This window comes from Prionailurus viverrinus, chromosome B4 (genome assembly GCF_022837055.1).
Source record: "Prionailurus viverrinus isolate Anna chromosome B4, UM_Priviv_1.0, whole genome shotgun sequence".
In the NCBI taxonomy this organism is placed as follows: Eukaryota; Metazoa; Chordata; class Mammalia; order Carnivora; family Felidae; genus Prionailurus; species Prionailurus viverrinus.
In genome coordinates, this window is record NC_062567.1 from 28,452,629 (window position 1) to 28,476,305 (window position 23,677).

The following is a 23,677-nucleotide window of genomic DNA, read 5'->3' on the forward strand; positions in this document are numbered from 1 at the left end:
GCTTCCTCCACAGGGGCTGTCTTACATTCTAGGCCCCACAGCAAAGGGGTGCCCAGCTGGAAGCCAGGCTTTAGAGTTTCTCTGACTCTCAAGTTCACCCTTCCCACTTCTGTACTTACACAGTGATGGTCTGTGACTACTATTAAAACCCAAAGCCACCAGCAGAGAGCACTCTATGAGCACAGAGGTTCCCTATTCTTCGTGGAAGGAAACAGTCCATCCCATCAAGGCAAAATGCATCTTAATTGAAACTTCACAGTCAGCGTGGGGACAGTTTAATCAGAAATTAGAACAAACTCACGTTCATGAGAAAATACGCAGGCAATTTGAGAATGTTGCAAAACTAATGCTATGTTGCTTAAAATATTCCTCTCTATAAAACAATCTGGGGTGGGGGTGGGGGGACACAATACAGTATAATTGGAAGCTGCATCATGATCTCTGGCTTTCTCCATGCAATTAAAATGGCTTCCAAATCATGCCCATTTTTAGAAGCTTGTGCAAGCATCCACTCTCTTGTAATGGTGAGCACAGTATTGTTGTTTATTCCCCTTCATTTCTCCTTCATGACTAGTTTTCTTCCAAAAGCTCACATATTTCTATATTTGCTAGTAAAATAGTTCTATTTGTTAGCAAATCTCTAAGTTTGCTAGTAAAAAAAAAAAATAAATAAAATATAATGAACTGACCTGTTCCTGATCTCAAAAAAATATTTGAAATAATTTGATTATCGCCGCAATAAACATAGCACATAGGACCACAGGACATACTAGTAAAAATATTAAATTGGCCATAAATCAGAAAGCTGACCAGACTTGAGATATTTTTGTTTTTCTCTTCACTGCCATGCTATTGATCCTGAAGACAAAATACCAAAAGGTGGGTGGTAAGGGTGGGGAGAGCTCTGGGGATATGTCAGCCTTGCCGTGAGCAATGGTAGCAGAGGTTTCCATGAGAACTCCCACACATCACACAGTCTGCTGAATGCCATAATCCAAGGGACAAAGATGGGCAGTAGAGCAAATGCCCAAGCTGTAGAAATGCCAACACCATTAAAATCATTTTCTTGAGGTATAATGGCTTGTTAATCATAAATATGAAGGAAACACAAGCCCATTCAGCAAAAAGCAAGAAACTCGGAGCTGAGGAGAACCTAACCCCACCGGAGCAAATTACTTAACCTCTCTCTGCCTTAGTTTCTTCAGTGGAGAAATCTGAGTCACAAGAGAACCCAAGTCATAGAGAAGTTAAAAGGATTACAGGAGTCAAAACCTTCTAAGCAATTAAAATAGCTCAAGACATTTAGTCATTGCCCAATATTAGTTACTATTATTATTAGCCAGAATTTTCACAAAAAAAAAAAAAATCCCTTCCTCAACCATGCAGGTTAATATTGCACACTGTAAAATCTACTCTTTTAGGGGCATAAATATCTAGTGTCAATCTATCTCAAAAGGGAATGGGGGTAAACACCAGTGGCTCTCAATCCTGATTCATCAGAAAAAAAGCTGGACAGCTTTACTTACTAGCTACCACCCACCCACCCTAACCCAGAACCAGAACAACCAATTGAGAAATCAAAGCGACACTAATGTGCAACCAGCATTGGGAACACCATCATTTCACACCAGGATTATAATTCAGTATCAAGTTACTGCAAATGGGCAAATTCTCCAGCATAGCTCAAACATAATTTGCTTGATGTGGACTGATTCTGCTATGTTGAGTGAGTATGCTTGTGGTTATAAAAAATAATAATAATAAAATAAAAAATCCTTTGTTCTCAGCCATGCGGCATCTAAATGCACTATGTGAGCATAAATTTCTCTGGATGGAAATTTGGTCAAAGTTTTTCCCAGCTGTAAGTGTCAGTATAGATAATAAATTAGCACCTCACGGATTTCTGCCTAAAAATATAAATATCAAATGTCTCTGAGCCAGATGTAGTATAACTTCCTAAAACTTCCTATAGCTCTCAGCTATCACTATTTTTATACTTAGGAGTTAGTGGCTTCCTAAAACAAAAGCTTTTCTCTCTCATATGTATAGGAAAGGGTAGCATTATGTCTTTACACTCCCCTCCCCGAGCACAGACCTAAGAGGGGCTTCTACAACCACACAGTGTCTCAGAGCCCTCAGTGGCAGGCAGCTGTCCACTAGTTTCTGCAGACTCAGTGGGAATCACCCCTAGTCCCTGTTTTGCCAATAACTAGCTATGTGAGCTCAGACAAGTAAAAGCTCTGGTCATTTCACCATCTGTAATAATAAAGGGGATCTAAGGGTCCCGTCACCCTTCACTTTATACTATCCTTTGAGCCCACAAAAACCAGACCATCCATTCCCACTTCTTATTCTAAGAAGTCAAGTTTTAAATACTTCCGCACACAAGTCCCAGGCTCACATGCCTACGGGAAATGAGAGAGTAAATGAAAGGGGCGGGATGGGTGGGTTCCTGCAGAGTGGAGAGCAAAAACCACATCTAAAGGAGCAGCTGCTCCAGGCATGCAAGAGTGTGAGCTCACTCCTGCCTGGAAGCTCCAGGTCTTGGGAAAAGCTGCACGCTCTGATGTTTTATGTGGCATCTTCTCATTTGCTCAGGCTGGTTATGATGGACAATATCTGTCTGTTGTCCAAACTACCTCTCTCTGCAGGCAGGGTAAGCCACACGGGACCTGAAGCAGGTCCTTCCTCCCAGATGGCTTAAGCCTCAAAGCTCAAAGAGCTACCACCTTGTACTTTATAAAGAGAAGGAAATTTACTTAACCAGAGCAAATCTGAACAAAGCAATAATCTATATACAAGTTTCTAAACATGATGATTCATGGGCACTTTGAAGCTTTTCAGATTTTCTTTCTGTCCCTGATCTTTCCTTTCTCCATTCCAGGTCCTACACACTGCTGCCAGAATAAAATTCTTCCAGCCCTGTTATTAAACACTCTCTTGTTTGAGAATTAAAAGCAAATTTCCCTATTGTGTATGACAAAAGTATTCAACCCAGCCCCCCACGCACATGCCACTCCATCCATTCCCTCCACCCTCTTCACTACCATTTATTGGACACAGCCTGTGGGCGCCTGACATCTAATAAGAGATGTTCAGCAATGTTAACACAGACAACACAAGATTCTTGCAATGCATTCTGGATCAAAGATCAAGTTTACTAAATCTATTTTATTAGATTCTAAGTGTTTAGGTCTGTATGATGAATCTGTAAGGGAGCAATACAGAACAAAAGCCCTTCATTCTCCATTATCCTTGGTCTAGTTAAAAATCTACCATAATAAAAGTTTTTAGAAAAACTTCAGGTCTCAAATAATTAACAAAATTATTAAATACATTCACATATGCTCTAGGAAACCTATGCATTAAAACACAACAAATAAAATTTCTAAAAGACTCTGACACTGAGTAAGTGTCATTTCTGAATGTTTTCACAGATTAGAAAAAGCCACATTTAGTAGCCAACTGGCCCCCAATCTTAAGTATTTCCGCAGATAATAACAGCATAGAGCACTTCACAAATAAAAGTTGCAAAATTATCTTCAAACCTGAAACATAACCTAAAAGGTAAGTATTAAAAGAAGGAAAATATGCACCTAAAGATGCCTCTCCACTTTAACATACAATGTTATATTAGTTTCAGGTGTACAGTATATTGATTGAACACTTCCATACAGCAGCTGGTGCTCATCACAAGTGTACTCCTTAATCCCCATCACCTATTTCACCCATCTTCCCATCCCCCTCCCCTCTGGAAACCATCAGTTTGTTCTCTATACTTAAGAGTCTGTTTCTTGATGTCTTTTTGTTTTCCTTTGCTCATTTGTTTTGTTTCTTAAATTCCACATACAAGTGAAATCATAGGGGATTTCTCTCTCTCTGACTTAAGTTGCTTACCATTATACTCTCTAGCTCCATCCACGTCCTTGCAAATGGCAAGACTTTATTCTTTTTTATGGTTGAGTAATATTCTGTTGTACATATACACCTCATCTTTATCCATTTATCAACCGATAGACACTTGGACTGTTTCCCTAATTTGGCTATTGTACCTAATGCTGCTACAAACATAGGAGTACATGTGTCCCTTTGAATTAGTGATTTTTGTCTTGTTTGGGTAAATTCAAACATAATAATCCTGGATTAGAGGGTAGCTCTATTTTTCAATTTTTGAGGAACCTCCCTACTGTTTTCCAGAATGGCTGCACCAGTTTTCATTCCCACCAACAGTGCACAAGGGTCCCTTTTTCTCCACATGCTCTCCTACTTGTTATTTCTTGTTTTGTTGATTTTAGCCATTCTGACAGGTGTGAGGTGATATCTCATTAGAGCTTTAATTTGTATTTCCCTGATAGTGATGAACATCTTTTCATGTGTCTGTTGGCCATCTGCATGTCTTCTTGGGAGAAATGTCTGTTCATGTTTTCTGTCCTTTAATTGGATTATTTGTTTTGGGGGTGAGTTTTATAAATTCTGTATATATTTTGGATACTAACCCTCATCAGATATGCCATTTGCAAATGTCTTCTCCCATTCCATAGATTGCCTTTTAGTTCTGTTGATTGTCTCCTTTGCTGTGCAGAACCTTTTTATTCTGATCTAGTCCCAACAGCTTATTTTTGCTTTTGTTTCCCCTGACTCAGGAGACATCTAGAAAAAAAAAGTTGCTATGGTCAATAACAAAAAAAATTACTGCTTGTATTCTCTTCTAGGATTTTTATGGTTTCAGGTTGCACACTAGGTCTTTAATCCATTTTTAAAATGGATTTTTATGTACGATGTAAGGAAGTGGTCCAGTTTCATTCTTTCCACGTTGCTGTCCAGTTTTCCCAACACCATTTGGTGAAGAGAATTTCTTTCCATTGGATATTCTTTCCTGGTTTGTCGAAGATTAATTAACCATATAGTTGTGGGTTTATTTCTGGGTTTTCTATTCTGTTACATTGATCTATGTGCCTATTTTTGTGCCAAGTACCATACTGCTTATATTACCACAGTTTTGTAACATAACTTGAAGTCTGGAATTGTGATGCCTCCAGCTTTGTTTTTCTTTTCCAAGATTGGCTTATTGAGGTCTTTTGTGGTTCCATACAAACTTTAGGATTGTTTGTTCTAGTTCTTGAAAAATGCTGTTGGTATTTTGATAGGGATTGCATTAAATCTGTAGACTGCATTGGGTAGTATAGACATTTTCACACTATTTATTCTTCCAATACATAAGCAAGGAATGTCTTTCCATTTCTTTGTGTACACCAATTTTTTTCATCAGTGTTTTATAGTGTTCAGAGTACAGGTCTGTCACCTCTTTGGTTAGGTTTATTCCCAGGTATCTTGTGGTGTTTTGAGCAACTGTAAATGGGATTGTTCTCTTAATTTCTCTTTCTGCTGCCTCATTATCAGTATATAGAAATGTGACAGATTTCTGCACATTGAATTTATATCCTGTGACTTTACTGAATTCATTTATCAGTTCTAGTAGTTTTTTGGTAGAATTTTTTAGGATTTTCTACATATGGTATCAGGTCATCTGCAAATAGTGAATGTTTTACTTCTTCCTTACAATCTATTTTCCTTTTATTTCTTTTTGTTGCTAAACTGCTGTGACTAGTACTTCCAGTACTATGCTGAATAAAAGTGGTAAGTGGACATCCTTGTCTTGTTTCTGACCTCAGTGGAAAAGCTCTCAGTTTTTCCCCATTAAGGATGATGTTAGCTGCGGGTTTTTCAAATATGAACTATATTATGTTGAGGCATATTCCCTCTAAACCTACTTTATTGAGGGTTTTTTTTATTCATGAATGGATGTTGTACATTTTCAAATACTTAATCTGTGTCTACTCAAATGATTATACGGTTCTTATCCTTTCTCTTTATCAGTGTGATGTATCATGTTAATTGATTTGCAAATACTGACCACCTTGCAACCCAGGAAAAAATCCCATTTGATCATGGTGAAGGATTTTTTTAATGTATTGTTGGATTCAGTTTGCTGTATTTTGTTGAGGATTTTTGCACCTATGTTCATGAGAGATATTGGCCTGTAGTTAGTTCTCTTTTTTAGTGGTGTCTTTATCTGGTTTTGATATTAGGCTAATGCTGGCCTCACAGAATGAATTTGGAAGTATTCCTTCCTCTTATTTTTTGGAATGGTTTGAGAAGACTAGGTATGAACTCTTCTTCTGGACTTGGCCTTTTAATTTTGGGGAGTTTTTTGAATACTGACTCAATTTTTTGATGGTTAATGGTCTGCTCAAGCTTCCTATTCTTCTAGGTTATCCAATTTGTTAGCATATACTATTCTCTTATAACTGTTAGAATTTCTGTGGTGTTGACTGTTATTTCTCCTTTCTCATTTGTGACTTTCAGTCCTTTCTCCTTTTTTAATTGCTAAGTATGACTAGAGATTTATGAATTTCATGGATTTTTTTCAAAGATCCAGCTCCTGGTTTCGTTGATCTGTTCTATTGGGTTTTAGTTTCCAAATCATCTATTTCTGCTTTAATCTTTATTTCCTTCCTTCTGCTGGTTTGCATTTTGTTTGTTCTTTTTCTAGCTCTATTTGGTGTAGGTTAGGTTGTTTGGAATTTTTCTTGCTTCTTGGAGCACCTGAGTGGATGAGTTGATTAAGAGTCTGACTTTGGCTCAGGTATGATTTTACAGTTCATGAGCTGGGATCCTGCATCAGGCTCTGGGCTGACAGCTCAGAGCCTAGAATCTGCTTTGGATTCTAGGTCTCCCTCTCTCTCTGTCCCTCCCCTGCTCACATTCTGTCTCTGTCTCAAAAATAAACATTACAAAAAAAAAATGTCTTGCTTCTTGAGGTAGGCTTGTATTGCTATAAACTTTCCTCTTAGAACTGCTCTTCCTGTGTCCCAAAGGTTTTGGACCATGTGTTTTCATTTTCATTTGTTTCCATGTACTTTTTTATTTCTTCTTTGATTTCCTAGTTGACCCATACATTCCTTAGTAGCATCTTAACTAACCTCCATATATGTCTGGTCTTTTCAGATTTTTTCTTGTGGTTGACTTCTAGTTTCATACCATTGTGGTCAGAAAAGATGCATGGTATGACTTCAACCATCCTGAATTTGTTGAGGATTGTTTTGTAGGCTAATATGTGATCTATTCTGGAGAAAATTCTGTGTGCACTTAAAAAACAATGTGTATTGTGCTGTTTTAGGATGGAATGTTTTTAATATATGTTAAATCCATCTCTTCCACTGTATCATTCCAAGCCATTGTTTCTGTTGATTTTCTGTTTAGATGATCTTTCCATTGATGTACTTGGGGTGTTAAAGTCCTTGCTATTATTGTATTATTATCAATTAGCTCCTTTATGTTTATTAACTGTTTGGTATATTCTGGTGCTTCAATGTTAGGTGCATAAATATTTACAATTGTTATATTTTCTTGTTGAATTATCCCTTTATTATAATACAATGTCCTTCTTGTCTCATTCCCATCTTTGTTTTACAGTCCACTTTGTCTGACAGAAGCATTGCTACTTTGGCTTTCTTCTGACATTGCATGATGGATGTTTCTCCATCCCCTCACTTTCAAGAAGTAGATGTCTTATCTAAAATGAGTCTCTTATAGGCAGCTTATAGATGGGTCTTGTTTTTTTTACCCATTCTGTCACACCATGTCTACTGATTAGAGCAGCTAGTCCATTTACACTCAAAGTAATTCTTGATAGATATGTATTTATTGTCATTTTATTATTTGTTTAGTGGTTGTTTCTGAAGATTTTCTCTGATCCTTTCCTGTTTTTCTCCCTTTCATGGTTTCCTGATTTTCCTTACTGATAAGATTTGTATTTCTTTCTCTTTATTCTTTGTATATTTATTAGTGGTTTTGATATATGCTTACCATTAGGTTTATGTACAACCCCTTCTGCATATAACAGTCCATATTAAGTTGATGATCACTTAAGTTTGAACCCAGTCTTTACTCCTCTCCTCCCCATGTTTTAAGCACATGTTGTCTTAATGGAAATTGTTTTATTTTGTGAGTTCCTTGACTGATTTTTTACAGATATATCCATTTTTACTGCTTCTGTTTTTCCTACCATCATATTATCACTTTTGGTCTCTCCTTTCCACTCAAAAAAGTCTTGTTTAATATTTCTTGCAGGGCTAGTGTAATAGTCATGAGCTCCTTTAGTTTTTGTTTATCTGACAAACTCTTTTTATCTCTCCTTCTATTCTGAATGATAGCCTTGCTGGTGAGAGAATTCTTAGCTGCAAGTTTTTTCCCCTTTAGCACGTTGAATAGATCATGCCAGTCTCTTCTGGCTTGTAAAGTTTCTGCTGAAAAATCCCGTTAGACTTTTGGGGTTTCCTTTGTATGCTACTATCTTCTTTTCTCTTGCTGCTTTTAATTTTTTTTACTTTATTTTGCCACTATATTTTGCCAGCTTAATTATAATATGTCCTGGTGTGGATACGCTTTTGTTGATTTTGTTGGGGGTCCTCTGTGGCACCTGGATCTGGATATCTGTTTCCTTCCCCAGATTAGGGAAGTTTTTAGCTATTATGTCTTTAAATAAATTCTCTGGTCTTTCCCATCTTGCAAGATGGCGGGCAAAAAAGCTGAGAAGCCGGATGCTAAGGAGAAGAAACCTGAAGCCAAGAAGGCTGATGCTGGTGGCAAGGTTAAGAAGGCTAACCTCAAGGCTAAAACGCCAAAGAAGGGGAAGCCCCACTGCAGCCGAAACCCGGTCCCAGTCAGAGGAATTGGCAGATACTCCCGATAGGCTATGTATTCGAGAAAGGCCATGTACAAGAGGAAGTATTCAGCAGCTAAATCCAGGATTGAGAAGAAAAAGAAGGAGAAGGTTCTTGCTACTGTCACAAAACCAGTTGGTGGTGACAAGAATGGTGGTACCCGAGTGGTTAAACTTCGCAAAATGCCTAGGTATTATCCTACTGAAGATGTGCCTCGGAAGCTGTTGAGCCACGGCAAAAAACCTTTTAGTCAGCATGTGGGGAAACTGCGAGCTAGCAGTGATGACTCCTGGGACCATTTTGATCATCCTCACTGGGCGCCACAGAGGCAAGAGAGTGGTTTTCCTGAAGCAACTGAGCAGTGGCTTGCTACTTGTGACTGGACCTCTGTCCCTTAATCGAGTTCCTCTGCGTAGAACACACCAGAAATTTGTCATTGCCACCTCCACCAAAATTGATATCAGCAATGTGAAAATCCCCAAACACCTCACTGATGCTTACTTTAAGAAGAAGAAGCTGCGTAAGCCCAGACACCAGGAAGGTGAGATCTTCGACACGGAGAAAGAGAAATACGAGATTACAGAGCAGCGCAAGGTCGATCAGAAAGCTGTGGACTCGCAAATTCTGCCAAAAATCAAAGCCATTCCTCAGCTTCAGGGCTACCTCCGCTCTGTGTTTGCCCTCACGAATGGCGTTTACCCTCACAAATTGGTGTTCTAAATTTCTTACAAAGAACCTAATTAAATAACAGAAAATAAATAAATAAATAAATAAATAAATAAATAAATAAATTCTCTGCCCCTTTTCTTCTCTTCTTGGACTCCTATATTACAAAGGTATGTTATTATGTTTGATGGAGTCACTGAGTTCCCTAAGTCTACTCTTGTTTTGCATAATTCTTTTTTCTCTCTTTTGCTCAGCTTGATTACTTTGTATTACTCTGTCCTCTAGGTCATTAATTTGTTCCTCTGCTTCTTCCAGCCTGCTGTTCATTCCATCAAGTGTTTCTCATTTCACTTATTGAGCCCTTTATCTCTGCTATGTTATTCTTTACCTCTGTGTTAAGGGTCCCACTCACATCTTCCATGCTTTTCTCAAATTCAGTGTGTATTCTTATGATCACTGCCTTAAATACTCCATCAGGCATATTACTTATATCTGTTTTGCTTAGATCTCTGGTATGGCCTTTTCCTGTTCTTTCATTTCAGATAAATTTCTCAGTCTTTTCATTTTGTCTAAGTCTCTGTGTCTGTTTTTGTGAGTTAGGAAAGTCAACTACATCTCCTTATGAAGAAGAGGTCCTACAATGCCCTGCTGTGTAGTGTCCCCTGTTCCCCTGGGCCTGGCATTTACAGCAGTGTCTCCAGTATGTCCTGCATGTGCTCTGCTGTTTTGTTCTGGCTGCCTTATCCTTCAGGCCAGTCCTTTGCAGAGGATCTCTTTACCTGTTGTGAGGGCAGTGTTTGGTCCCTGGCCTGAAGGTGGCACATTTTAACTAGATGTGCTCTGGTCTGCTTGTGAAATGAGACCTCTTGCCACTGCTACCAGACTGAGGCTCTGCAAAAGTGTCAAGTGGGGTGATGCAGTATGAACTGGGGTTTGGGCCAGTCTTCTGGAGGAGGGGTCCCACTGCACTGGGACAGAGGCAAGTGAGACTGGAAGGGTTGTTCCACCAGAGCGCAGGGGGTAGGGGAGCAAGGTTTGGCGTAAGCAAGTTAGTGAATGTCAGTGCTACGCTGGTTCCCACAGATGGCCCTGCATTTATGCTGAGGGGCAGGAGAAGGAAATGGCACCAGCTAGTTCCTTTGTTCCCAGAGAGGTCTCTCCATGAATGCTGCTTCTCTGGGACATGCTCCAAAATGAGCAAATAACCTCCCTACTGTGCACCCTATGCACTCTTCAGATCACCGCTTCCATGCTATATATCCACAGGTTATTTGTCTGCCTTTTTTCCAAGAGTAGTGTAATGCCCTCCAGGCTCTATCCCAGCCTAGCCCACTGACCTTTAAAACTCCAGGCTTTAAATTAGGCCCACTGGTTGCCAGAAGTCACAAAAATCAGCCCATCACACTTTCCAAGCCAGTTGCTATACAGATTCATTTTCCGTGCATACTCCCCTGTGTGCTAATCTGTCTTTTGCCTTTCACAACCATGGCTCCCTCCCCACTGCAGTGACCACAATCAGTTTCTTTCTCAAACTCTGTCTCTGCACTTCCTACCTTCTTTAATGTAGCCTCTTCTCCACCTTTAGTTGTGGAGTTTGTTCTGCCAGTCTTCAAGTCAATTTCTAGAGTATTTAGGATGATTTCATAGTTACCTAGTTGTATTTGTAGGATGAGACAAGCCTCCAGTCCACCTACTCCATCACCATCTTCCAACTGAAAACTGGGGCCTCTCCACTTTAAAATGATTCACTTTCATTTTTGCTAATGCTTAACTAACGAGTTAACAGTACATGTGTCACACTGTTGCCTATTTTTAAGTACTCCTCAATCATATGATGTCACTGTAGGCTACAGTAACATATCTTTACTGCCAAGTAAAATACAATCACTCATATACTTACCCTTTCTTTTTTTACTACCTAGAAGCAGTAAAGATTCCAAGTTTTTAAGGTACATTAATGCTTAAAATAGTTTGTCTTATTTAGTATAATATTCTGGATTTTCACATTAGGCAAATCATCAAATAATCTACATATATAAAACCTTAAAATGGGATTTATAATCCTTATAATATTATGAATAAAAAACCCTTATGAGAATTTAAAGTATTCACATGTAAAATGGAAGCTAAACATCTTCAAATAGTATAACTTGATTTAATACAGAAGAATCTGCTACAAAAAGCAAATCTGACAATTGTATGTACAAAATAATTCCCACTTATTAAAAATACACTAGGGAAGGGGCACCTGGGTGGCTCAGTCACCTAAGCATCGGACTTTGGCTCAGGTCATAAACTCACAGTTCGTGAATTCAAGTCCCACCTCAGGCAAGCAGAGCCCTGCTTCAGGTGAGCCCCAACTCCCTGCCTCCCTCCCTCCCTCCCTCCCTCTCTCTCTCTCTCTCTCTCTCTCTCTGCCTCTCATGGGATTTGCACTCTCTCTCTGTCCCTCGCTCACTTGAGCCCTCTGGAGGAGGGGGGGGACACTATGGGAGTTACACACAATAAATTAACTTCATTATGCAATGAATCGTCTCCTCAAGGAAACTAAAAGTAATGTGACAGCAGCCCAAGTAGATCACTGTGCTTTGCTCCTGGCTGTTATGTACTCATCTGTGTTCCATCCCCAGGGAGAGATTAAATTTAGAAGGATGGGGGAAAAGAAGAAAAGATGTTCTGATAAAACCCACATTCAACATTCCCCCTTGCCTCCCTTTTGTCAAAATCAGGAGCTTTTCCATGTGTTTTAGAGAATTTGAATAGGTTTTCTAATCTGAGTCAGAAATAAAGAGCAATTCATAAAGAATTTTTAGTGTGTTTCTTAAAATGCTCGATAAAATAATTTCTCAGGGCTATCTCCTGACCTAAGTGTTGTCATTCATGAAGCATCTTATAAAGAAAAACCATGGTTTATCTTATGAGATGTGCAATACTTAGACACCTGTCAGCTCTAATCTCTTAGTTCATCTTTCAGAAATTTTGTACTCCTAGACAAATAAATGCACAGATGCAGGAATGCCAAACTGTTGAAAGTGAGAATTTCTGAGCCTGGAAATTACATTAACCTATGTCCAAAAAAAAAAAAAAGAAAGAAAGAAAAGAAAATTTTAAGTTAGCAAGTTTTCAAAAAAATATGGTAAATATTTCAAAACATTCAACTACTTAATAAATCAATGGATGACATCCATATTCTACCTGACTCACTCCAGCTAAAAAATTCTAAGACAGAAAAGGCTCATGGCATCACATTTTCATATTTAACAGGAAAATCGTCATTCCACAAAAGAGTCTTTCATCCACTTATGAAATTATCATCCTTAAAATATGTATACATATTACATAAAAGACCTACTGCTAAAAAAAGAAATTTCAGTAAGACAAATCATATTTCTATTATTTTTTGAGTTGCCAAAAAAATGAAAGTGATTTTGTAATTTGAGGAAGGAGCCACTTAAGTAATCTGCCTTCAATAGACTAAAATTGCCTCCTATTTCATTACAGCTTTGCAGTCAATCAAACATGGGAGGGATCTCCCAGACCCCCTCCCATACAAAATACTCCAGCAAAGTCACTGTGAACACATCAGCCTGCATTACTCCCACATCTCAGCCTCAAGTGAGGTGCCATTTCATTCTTACTCCAATTTGTCTTTCCTTTTCTGGCTAGAATAAGAAACAAAAAGGGGTTCAAGTACACATGGAAAACTCACTCTGATAACTATAAGCTGAGTCATAAAGGAAATCTCAATAAATTTCAAAGAACTGAAATAATACAGCCATATGTTCCCTAGCCACAAAATTAAATTATAAATCAATAATAAACATATTTGGAAAATCTCCAAATGGCTGGACATTAGAAAATTAAGGAGTATACTTCTAAATAACTCATGGGTAAAATAACTCACAAGGGAAATTAGAAATTATTTTAACTGGGGCACCTGGGTGGCTCAGTCAGTTAAGCGTCTATGAGTTTCAGCTCAGGTGATGATCTCATGGTTTATGAGTTCGAACCCATATCAGGATCTGTGCTGACAGTGCGGAGCCTGCTTGGGATTCTTTCTCTCCCTCTGTCTCTGCCCCTCCCCTGGCTCACTCTCTCTGTCTCTTTCTCAAAAATAAAAAAATAAACATTTAAAAAAATATTTTAACTGCATAATAATAAAAATTAAACATATCACAATCTGTTAATTGAGGCTAAAACTCTGATGGGGAATTTATAGCCCTAAATGCTTACATTACAAAATTTAAAAAGGCTTAGAAACAATTATCTAAGTTTCTGCCTTAAGAAGCCTGAAAAAAGACAAGCAAAATAAACCAAAGAAAGAAGAAAGGGAATAAAGTGCGAAATCAATGAACTAGAAAATGGACAAATATAGAATATGAAACAAGCCAAAACTTAGATCCTTGAAAATCAATAGAGCTGATAAATCCCTAGCAATATCAATCAAGGATAAAGAGAAATCACAAATTATAATACCAGGAATGAAACAAGGATATCACTACAAATCATACAGATATTAAAAGGATAGGGGCGCCTGGGTGGCTCAGTCGGTTAAGCGGCCGACTTCAGCTCAGGTCACGATCTCGCGGTCCGTGAGTTCGAGCCCCGCGTCGGGCTCTGGGCTGATGGCTCGGAGCCTGGAGCCTGTTTCCGATTCTGTGTCTCCCTCTCTCTCTGCCCCTCCCCCGTTCATGCTCTGTCTCTCTCTGTCCCAAAAATAAATAAATGTTAAAAAAAAAAAAAAAAAAAGGATAATAATGGAATATTATGAGCAACTTTATACTGATAAATTTGACAAGATGAAATGGTCAATTCCTGGAAAGACGCTAATTAACAAAACTAATGCAAGAAGATTTAGAATTGAATAACCCTATATCTGTTTTTAAATATAGATTCAAAATTTAAAAAAAGAAAACTCCAAGTTAGGAAGGCTTCATTGTTGAATTCTCTTATAAACACTTAAGGAAGAATTAATGCCAATTTGATATAAACTCTTTCAAGAACTAGGAGGGAACATTTCTCAACTCATTTTGAAAGGCCAGCATACACCTATTTAAAAATCATGGTTTCTTGTGTTTTTTTAATGTTTATTTTATATTGAGAGAGACACACAGACAGACAGACAATGTGCTGCGTGCGTGAGCAGGGGAGAGACAGAGAGAGAGGGTTAAAGAGAATCCTCCAACTCTTGATCTCAGCTCAGGTCATGATCTTGTGGTTCATTAATTTGAGCCCCGCCATCAGTAAATCTGCCCTTACAGTGCTTGATTTTACCAACTGTGAGAGAAGATCATGACCCCAGCCAAAATCAAGAGTTCTACTCCTAACCAACTGAGCCACCCAGGTATCCCAATAATCAGGTTCAAAAATCAGATAAACGGGGCACCTGGGTAGTTCACTCAGCTGAGAACGTCCAACTCTTGATTTTGGCCCAGGTCATGATCCTAGGGTCATGGGACCAGGCCCTGCATGGGGCTCCCACAATGAGCATGGAGCCTGCTTGAGATTCTCTCCCTCTCCCTCCCTTCCTCTCTCTCTCTTTTACTCCCCCTCCCCCACTTGTGTGCTCTGTAAAATAAATGAAAATAAAACCAGATGAAGACATTAAAATATACATATTATCTCCCTCATAAACACACAGAAATTTTTTTTAAGTTTTATTTATTTTGAGAGAGAGAGAAACAGAGAGAGTGTGCACAGAGGAGGGGCAGAGAGACAGGGTGAGAGAATCCCAAGCAGGATCTGCACCATTAGCGCAGAGCCTGATGTGGGGCTCAAACTCAAACAAACCATGAGATCATGACCTAAGTCGAGATCAAGAGTTGGACACTTAACTACTGACTGCACCACCCAGGCACCCCAGACATAGAACTTTTTAACAGAATATTAGCAAATTACATCTAGCAATATATAAAAAGGAGCAGTCAGGGACACCATGGCATTCTGTCCACTGCCACATTTAAAAGCCTCTCCCTCTCTCTTCCCAAAATCCAAATCTTTTGTTTTTTAAAGGATAAATGAACTGAGTCTGGAAATTAAATGAATTGATGTGTTTCCAGATTGAAAACTTCACTAACATTATATTGTACTCTACAGTTACAAATTTGCATAATGCAGGACTATTTTTGGATAATAATCCAAAGTCAAGAGCAGAAAAGTTTAGAAAAATAAGATGAAGTCAAGAGCAATATTCAAAATGCACTCCATGAGGTTTCCAGATTGGCTGTGAGGAATCTGGCAGTGTAAGCAAGGAGGGAATGCCCTTCTCTGATTACTGTAATCACTCCTGATTCATAGGACATACGTCCCATCCGAGTCGATGCCTCAAATCATAGATAGCACTAAACCCTATATATGCTATGTTTTTTCCTATACATGCATATATCTATGTTAAAGTTTAACTTATAAATTAGGCACAGTAAGAAACTAAAAATAATAATAAAATGGAGCAAATATAACAATGCACTGTAATACAAGTTATGTGAATGTGTCTCTCTCTCAAAATATCTTACTGTATTCACCCTTTGTCTTGTGATGATGCGAAATGATAAAATGCCCCCGTGATGAGATGAAGTCAGGTGAATGCCAGAGGCACTGTGACGTAGCTATTAAGCTACTAATGACCTTCTGACAATGCATTAGGAGGAGGATCATATGCTTCCAAACTGCAGTTGACCATGAGTAACTGAAACCATGCATGGAAAGCAAAACCAGGGATAAGGGGGGACCACTGTGCATACATTTAAGAAGAGAACCACAACTGTATCTATTACCAGGGAGAAATTTCTTTTGTGGTTCTCAAAGAGGATGCCGTGTTAAACACAGTAAACTGTGTCCTCAAAATCCTTTAATAAATCCAGCACTGAGTCTCATATATACACTTATTTTAACATTTCCCAATTAAAGAGAAATGGCCTAATGCCAAAAAGCAGTGGGGGAGGGAAAACAGCTATAATTTGATCTGGTTACACAGCCCTATTACTGTAAACTACAAGACTCTGTTCCCCAAACTTAAGAATTTTGCAGCCATGAATTTCCATAGGCAGGGACTCTGTATTATAAAGATACTTGCATCTCCAAGAATGTATACATGATTAAGTGGTCATTATAAACATCTATAGAATGTGCTTTGAGCTATTTCTTTTAACTTTTTTCTCTCTGCTTTGTCATGGCCTTCTGATTTTAAAAAAAAAAATGTAAATTTTTTTTAAATTGTTTTAAAAATGTTAAAAATATATAAAATTATCACCATCTTCTTTCAGGAATTCTTCTGTCAAGCAAGTCTGAATTTTATGTTTTATGCACAGAAAATGTATTCTTATATTCTTATTCCCCAGTTACCTGATAAATTTCACTGTTCTTACCTGGAAAGCTGTTCTTTCACATAGTCTTTTACCTTAGACTTTTACACTCACCCTTTATACTAATTACTGACATTGATAGTTGTAAAAGTTACACTTAGGCGCTAGTGCTGTCTAGATATCACAGTACCTGAACTACTGCACCAAGTTTATTCAGAAGCAACATAAAAGCCTATAGATATATGTTCTATGAAATTAATGTCCTTCATAAACCACTTTTTAAGCCATACAGAATATAAAACAATTATTTGCCATTAAAATCACAGAACCTTAAGTGAATACAAAGACGTTGGAGGTGGTAAATAACAACAGAAAAGTTAAGGATCAAGATCAAATAACAACTGCCTAGCAATAGCTAACCCTGCCATCTCCTAACTACTAGTTCAGTATTCTTCAGCATGCCACTGTTTTGCCAAAATCTTTATTTTTAACTTAAACCACAGGGAAAGTAAATACTGTAATGAATCTGCAAATATTTATAAGAGGGGAGGCAAAGAAGTAAACCTACTATAAATCCAATGAGACAAGTATCATGGGAAATAATCCCGTGGCTCGCTTTTCTCAGCTTCTCAGAAGTGATAGATTAAAAATAAAAGGAAGGAAAAAAATGTGCAAGACTAAATCTCAAAAACAGCTTTTTGCAAAATTAATCATAGCTATTACTCTTTCCTTGAAAACTAGACAGCAGGGTATTTTCCCTGTCTCTAATTCTAAAAGACCCCACAACAGAGCTACTAGACGAAAACAGTATTCTGTGCCACCACTGAGATCTGCAAGCTTATGAAAATGTTAAACCACAGAATAGTCACAAACTACGTTAAGTATATAATCAAGCCTGCAAAAGAGTTCACATTTTCCTTCTCAAGGAAATATAAAAGCTGTAAAAGAGAGGACATTCTATGGTTGAAGGTCTGCACAACCTTGTTCTCCCCTTATGTCAGTACAGAATGTCTTTGAAGGCTCTTTTGGAGTATCTTGATTTTATCTTTAAAATGCATATAGGGGCGCCTGGGTGGCTCAGTCGGTTAAGCCTCCGACTTCGGCTCAGGTCACGATCTCGCGGTCCGTGGGTTCGAGCCCCGCGTCGGGCTCTGTGCTGACAGCTCAGAGCCTGGAGCCTGTTTCGGATTCTGTGTCTCCCTCTTTCTCTGACCCTCCCCTGTTCATGCTCTCTCTCTGTCTCAAAAATAAATAAATGTTAAAAAAAATTTTTTTTAAATAAAATGAAATAAAAATAAAATAAAATGCATATAAAATTTACCACTCACTACATAATATCTGTATTTGTCCTAATAAAATAAGCCTGAGCCTTCCAATAAATGGGCAACCATCCCTGACTAAACCATACCTTTCCCCCTCACCCCACAGTGCTCATAGCCAGTGTGAGACAGGCCACCAGGGCCAGTACAACAGCCCAAGGTACCTGAGGGAGAACCATCCATCTTTCAGCACCAGCCAGACAAAAGATTCCAAGGAGGAGTCCTCTGGGAAGACCCTGGTCTAGGGTCTCTTCCCCAGTTCCCATCCATTCTTTGGCACTCCCTCTCCCCTGCCCTCTGGAGGAAATAAGGTAACACTTCAAGAAAGGAGTTAACTGGGAACAATCAATGAAACACAGTTTCTCAGGAAAAACACAGGTGCTGGGCAATACATCTCTATCAACTACAAACATAAAAGGCTCACTATTACAATGAAACATTTGCTTCCCTCTTAGACTTTATATCAAAGTTCAAAAATAACACCATTAATCATGCACAAAGCATGACTAACCAAGTCATTGCTAACCAGTCATTTCCTGATTGCATATGGAAGGTGAACTCCCCCAGAATCACTGCCGGCAACTAACTAGTAGTATCAGAAATCCCATTTAATCACCCTCCAAAGGGTTCTTTCTCTTCAAGATAAAATTTTAGAACAAGAAAAATTTTCTTTAGTACTAGTTGTCTAAGATTTTAATGCAAACATACTTATTTCCATGTATTCAGCTTAAAAAAAAAAAAAAGACCAAAAAACTAGTGAGAAGCAAGATCATAGTTTTTATCAGCTCTCTGTTCCGGTAAGCAGATTCAAACTGAATAGAAATGATCTTTCTCAAAATCCCTACTATCACACTAACTACAATCAACAAAAAGAGTAAATTATGTTTCTGTAAAGGTAAAATTAAAGTTGTTTTCCACTTAACTTCCCATTGACTAAATGAATCCCATAAATCGCAAACCATCACTTATTCAGAAAAAAATAGTATAGAGAGTATGTAAGCAAACCATGTGCTCTTAAAAATCATAAAGAATGAATTGCAAAGTATATACTAATCTCAATTTATAATTTAGGAAGTTTATTTCTTGGTGCAAAAAATAATTCCCTTTAAAAACTTTTATCATAATGCAACAGTACTATCCAACCCAAAAAAGTAAATACATGACATGTCAACAAAGTACTTCACAAAAGCACTCAGATAATATGCTTTTGCAGTTAAAGAGCAAATTCCCATCAGTGAAGATTTGCCCTGAATGTACACAGAAATATATGGGCACTTTAGGCTAACAAACATATGAAAAGATACTCAACATCACTCATCATCAGGGAAATACAAATCAAAACTACAATCAGAAAATACCTCACATCTGTTGGAATGGCTAAAATTAACAACACAGGAAACAACAGATGTTGGTGAGGATGTGGAGAAACAAAAACCCTCCTACATTACTGGTGGGAATGCAAATTGGTGCAGCCACTCTAGAAAACATTATGGAGGTTCCTCAAAAAGTTAAAACTAGAACTACGCTACAACCCAGCAATCACATTAGTAGGTACTTGCCCAAAGGATACAAAACTACTGATTTGCAGGGTCATCTGCACCCCATTGTTTATGGCAGCATTATCAACAATAGCCAAATTATGGAAAGAACCCAAATCCCAAATGTCAATTGACTGATGAATGGGTAAAGAAGATGTGGTCTATATATACAATAAAATATTACTCAGCCATATAAAAGAATAAAATCTTGCCATTTGCAACAATGTGGATGGAGCTAGAGTATACTATGTGATGCAAAATAAGTCAGTGAGAGAACAAATACCATATGATTTCACTCATATGTGGAGTTTAAGAAACAAAACAGATGAACATGTGGTGGGGGCAGGAGGGAAGTCAACCATGAGAGAGGTTTTTAACTATAGAGAACAAACTGAGGGTTCCTGGAAGGAGGTGTCGGCAGGGGATGGGCTATTAAGGAGGGCATTTGTTGTGATGAGCACTGGGTATTATATGTAAGTGATGAATCACTAAATTCTACTCCTGAAACGAACAAAAGAGAGAGAGAGAAAAAGAGAGAGAGAAAGGGAGACAGGGAGGGAGGAAAAAAAGGAAGGAAGGAAGATATATATGGGCACTTTAAAAACAAAACAGACACTGGGGCACCTGGGTGGCTCAGTCGGTTGGGCGTCCAACTTTGGCTCAGGTCATGATCTCACCATCTGTGAGTTCAAGCTCCGTGTTGGGCTCGGTGTTGACAGCTCTGAACCTAGAGCCTGCTTTGGATTCTGTGTGTGTCTCTCTCTGTCCCTCCCCTACGCGTGCTCTCTCTCAAAAATTAAAAGCATTAAAAAAATTAAAAACAAAACAAAACAGACACAAAACAAAAACTTTAGAAATTGGCTCTCCACCTGGGGGGCAGGGGTGAGGCAGGGAAGAATTTAGATAGCTTCCTCCCCAACATAAAATCAATTCCAGATTAACCCAAGATTAGATTCTAAATGTTTTGCTTTATTATTTTTTAAGCATGAAATTTTAAAATATAGAATATATTTGCAGTTAGGACAAGTAAGGTCTTTTTAGCAAGACTCTAGATATAAAACCACAAAGCCAGAAACCTAAAAATTTCTATAGTGTATGGAATGGTATATACCATTAAAAAAAGTTAAATAACAGAAAAAAGACAAAGTATATTTTCAATATGTATCACAAAAAGTTACTATTATAAAGGGCTCAAAAGAAAACCCAAAATTAAAAGGGATAAAAATAGAAAATTCTGAAGAAAAGATATAAACTAAGAGAAATTAAAATAATGATGACATACCTATTTTTTACTCTCAAAATTTTAAAAATCAATAGATAATTTGGTATTCACAAGAGGCAGAACATATAAGTTATCTTTTTTAGTGCAATTTGTCAATATCTAAAAGATAAGATGTGTACTTCTTTTGCTCAAAGCAACTCATTTATATTCTGTAGGAAAAATTCCCACACAAAGAATGGATCTGTAAAGATAGTGTAGCAACAGTTATTTATAACAATATTAGAGAAAATATTAATCACTATGTTTAAAGAAACATTTACAGGGTGCCTAGGTGGTTCAGTCAGTTAAGCGTCCAGTTAAGCTCAGGTCATGATCTCATGTTTGTGGGTTTGAGCCTTGCATGGGGCTCTCTGCTAACAGCTCAGAGCCTGAATTCTGCTTCAGATTCTCTGTCTCCCTCCCTCTCTCTCCCCCTCCCCCACTCATGTTCTGTCTCTCTGTCTCAAAAATAAAACACACACACACACACACACACACACACAAAAGAAATGATTACATAAGTTATGGTTCCTCCATACTGTGAGATACTATGAGCTTTGCAGTGATGATTGAGTCCCAATGTAACCAACAACAATCTTTAGTCTCTGCCTTACCTCCCCCACTCCTCCTCCTCCTCAAATGATCTGTTCCAACTTGACCAATCCTCTTGCCAGCCCCCAAATTTGGCTTATACTTCAAGCATTCCATCTCCCTGATTTAATCATCAATGTCTATCAAATTCTACCTAACCTTATCAAATAAGCTTCAAAGATTTTGCCTAATAAAGTACACATATGCAATTATTTATTCAGAAAGATTCTCACCAGATCCTTTATAATAGGGAAAAAAAAGAATCCAATTTTTTTAAGTTTATTTATTTATTATGATAGAGAAAGAGAGTGCAGGAGGGGGCAGAGGGAGGGAGGGAGGGAGGGAGGGAGAATCCCAAGCAGGCTCTGCACTGTCAGCATAGAGCCCAATGAAGGGCTCCAACTAAGAAACTGTGAGATCATGACCTGAGCACAAACCAAGAGTCAGACCCTTAACCAACTGAGCCACCCAGGCCCCCAACAATCCAATTTTGTTTACTCATTTCAAAGTAAGTGGCAAATGTCAATATACTTTGCCTAATCACTTCAGCAAGGCAATACATGTAGTATAACCCTGATTTTTAAGTAAAATATTTTTATATGGTGTTTATATAAATATACATGTTATTTATATATTTTATGTGCCATTTCTGTAGTAAACATTTTTCTAGGAGTGATAAAATTATAATTTTTTTCTTACGTGTGTTTTTCCCCAAATATTTTACACAAGCAACTTTTTAAAAATCATACCCAAAATGAATGTTTGAAAGGAGCAAAGTCCTAAAGAATAAATAATCCAAGAATTGCTTTCATTTTCTTTTCCTCTCTTCCCTTAAAACAGTACATTGTGCAAAGAAAATGCAATATTTGCAACTGAATACATATCCATTCATGGTTTTGACCCATCAGTTAAAGCTTTCCCTTTCTTTTGCTTAAAACTGAAAACAGAACAAGACAAAAAATAGCCTGTGCTGATGGTATTATCTAATTATTATGCTAAATTCTTCAATAATATTAAACCCTTGAACAAAAATTCATTGTTAAGTTAGACACACTGAATCTCATTTATTTATTCCAGCTTTCCCTTGACTACCTGCAAGCGGAGAGTTGCAGAATGTAGTCATCTCTCCAGGGCCTCATACTACCACCGCATTCTTTATTACAAAGAAAGTGCCTGAGGCCCAGTGTTTTCAAACACTATATAAATTTTATATATATATTTATTTTTTTTACAACAAAACCCTGCATTACACACATACACAAACAAACAAAAAAAAAACCCTATCAAACAGTCTTACTACTTGTGCACACAAATATTTTTAATTGTTATTTAATGCTAGTTTTATCCACTAATGAAACACATTCCATTTACTTTGGAACAGTTTTCTCCCACTATTGTATTATGAAACTATGCAAACACAAAAAGTTGAAAGAATTATACTACGAACACCTGTCCACCCTTACATTCTACAATTAACCGTTTGCCACGTTTGCTAGATCACAAACCTATCCATCCATCCATCCCTCTACTCACCTACACTTCCATCTTACTTTGTGATGCATTTTAATGTAAGTTGCAGACACCAGTACACCTTTCTCCAGTCACTTCCGCATGCATATCAATAACTAGAGATCAACATTTGAAATACTTTTTATTTCAAGCATGTTTTCTTCCTTTTAGTAAGGCCATAACAGGAGTTAAAATTTTATGTAGAAAGAAAAGTCCCTGGGGCCCATAACAGCCCCCTCCACTGAGAGGATGCACTCTCCATGGGGAAAACCAAAATAGACTGCAGGTTTAGAGATCTAGAGCCAACCATGCACACTTAAGGGATGCTCCCCAGAGACCAGTTCAGCCCTGGCCTCCCATCCAGCGACATCAAGCTGCTGGCAAGCAATCAGTCCTCTGGAACCCCGCCAAGGCATGGCATATGAAGAAGTTAGATGGACCAGACATAGCTCAGAGCTCGCTGAAATCATGCCCATGATAGGCATGTACTTTCTGACACTGTAATTCTCTGTGCATTTCTTCTCAAATATTTTATTGCCTTCTAAAATGAAGGCACCCTCTCTACAGCATTTAATAAATACAAAGCATTGTTTTAATTCACATATGTGGTATAAGACCTAAAACTAAGACCCAAAATTATGTGCTGCCTTGACATCTGGAAAACCAGGAAAGTCTCAGATGGCCTAACTGCAAGCTCCCCTCCTCAGTCTGATTGCACGGTCAAAGTCCCCTACCCAAACAACCCTCCTGACCACAGGACCAAGCA

General features: G+C 38.0%; 2 protein-coding genes across 14 annotated transcripts in view; one reads left to right on the plus strand and one right to left on the minus strand.

Annotated features, from left to right (window-relative positions):
- PARD3 (par-3 family cell polarity regulator) overlaps positions 1-23,677 on the minus strand; it is a 676,275-nt gene that overhangs the window by 572,406 nt on the left and 80,192 nt on the right. The window lies entirely within an intron of this gene.
- LOC125169974 (60S ribosomal protein L6-like) lies at positions 8,566-9,476 on the plus strand. Its single transcript, XM_047865965.1, is given in 2 exon segments — positions 8,566-9,004; positions 9,006-9,476. Coding segments are annotated over 2 exon segments (870 nt in total). The 5' UTR covers positions 8,566-8,575; the 3' UTR covers positions 9,447-9,476.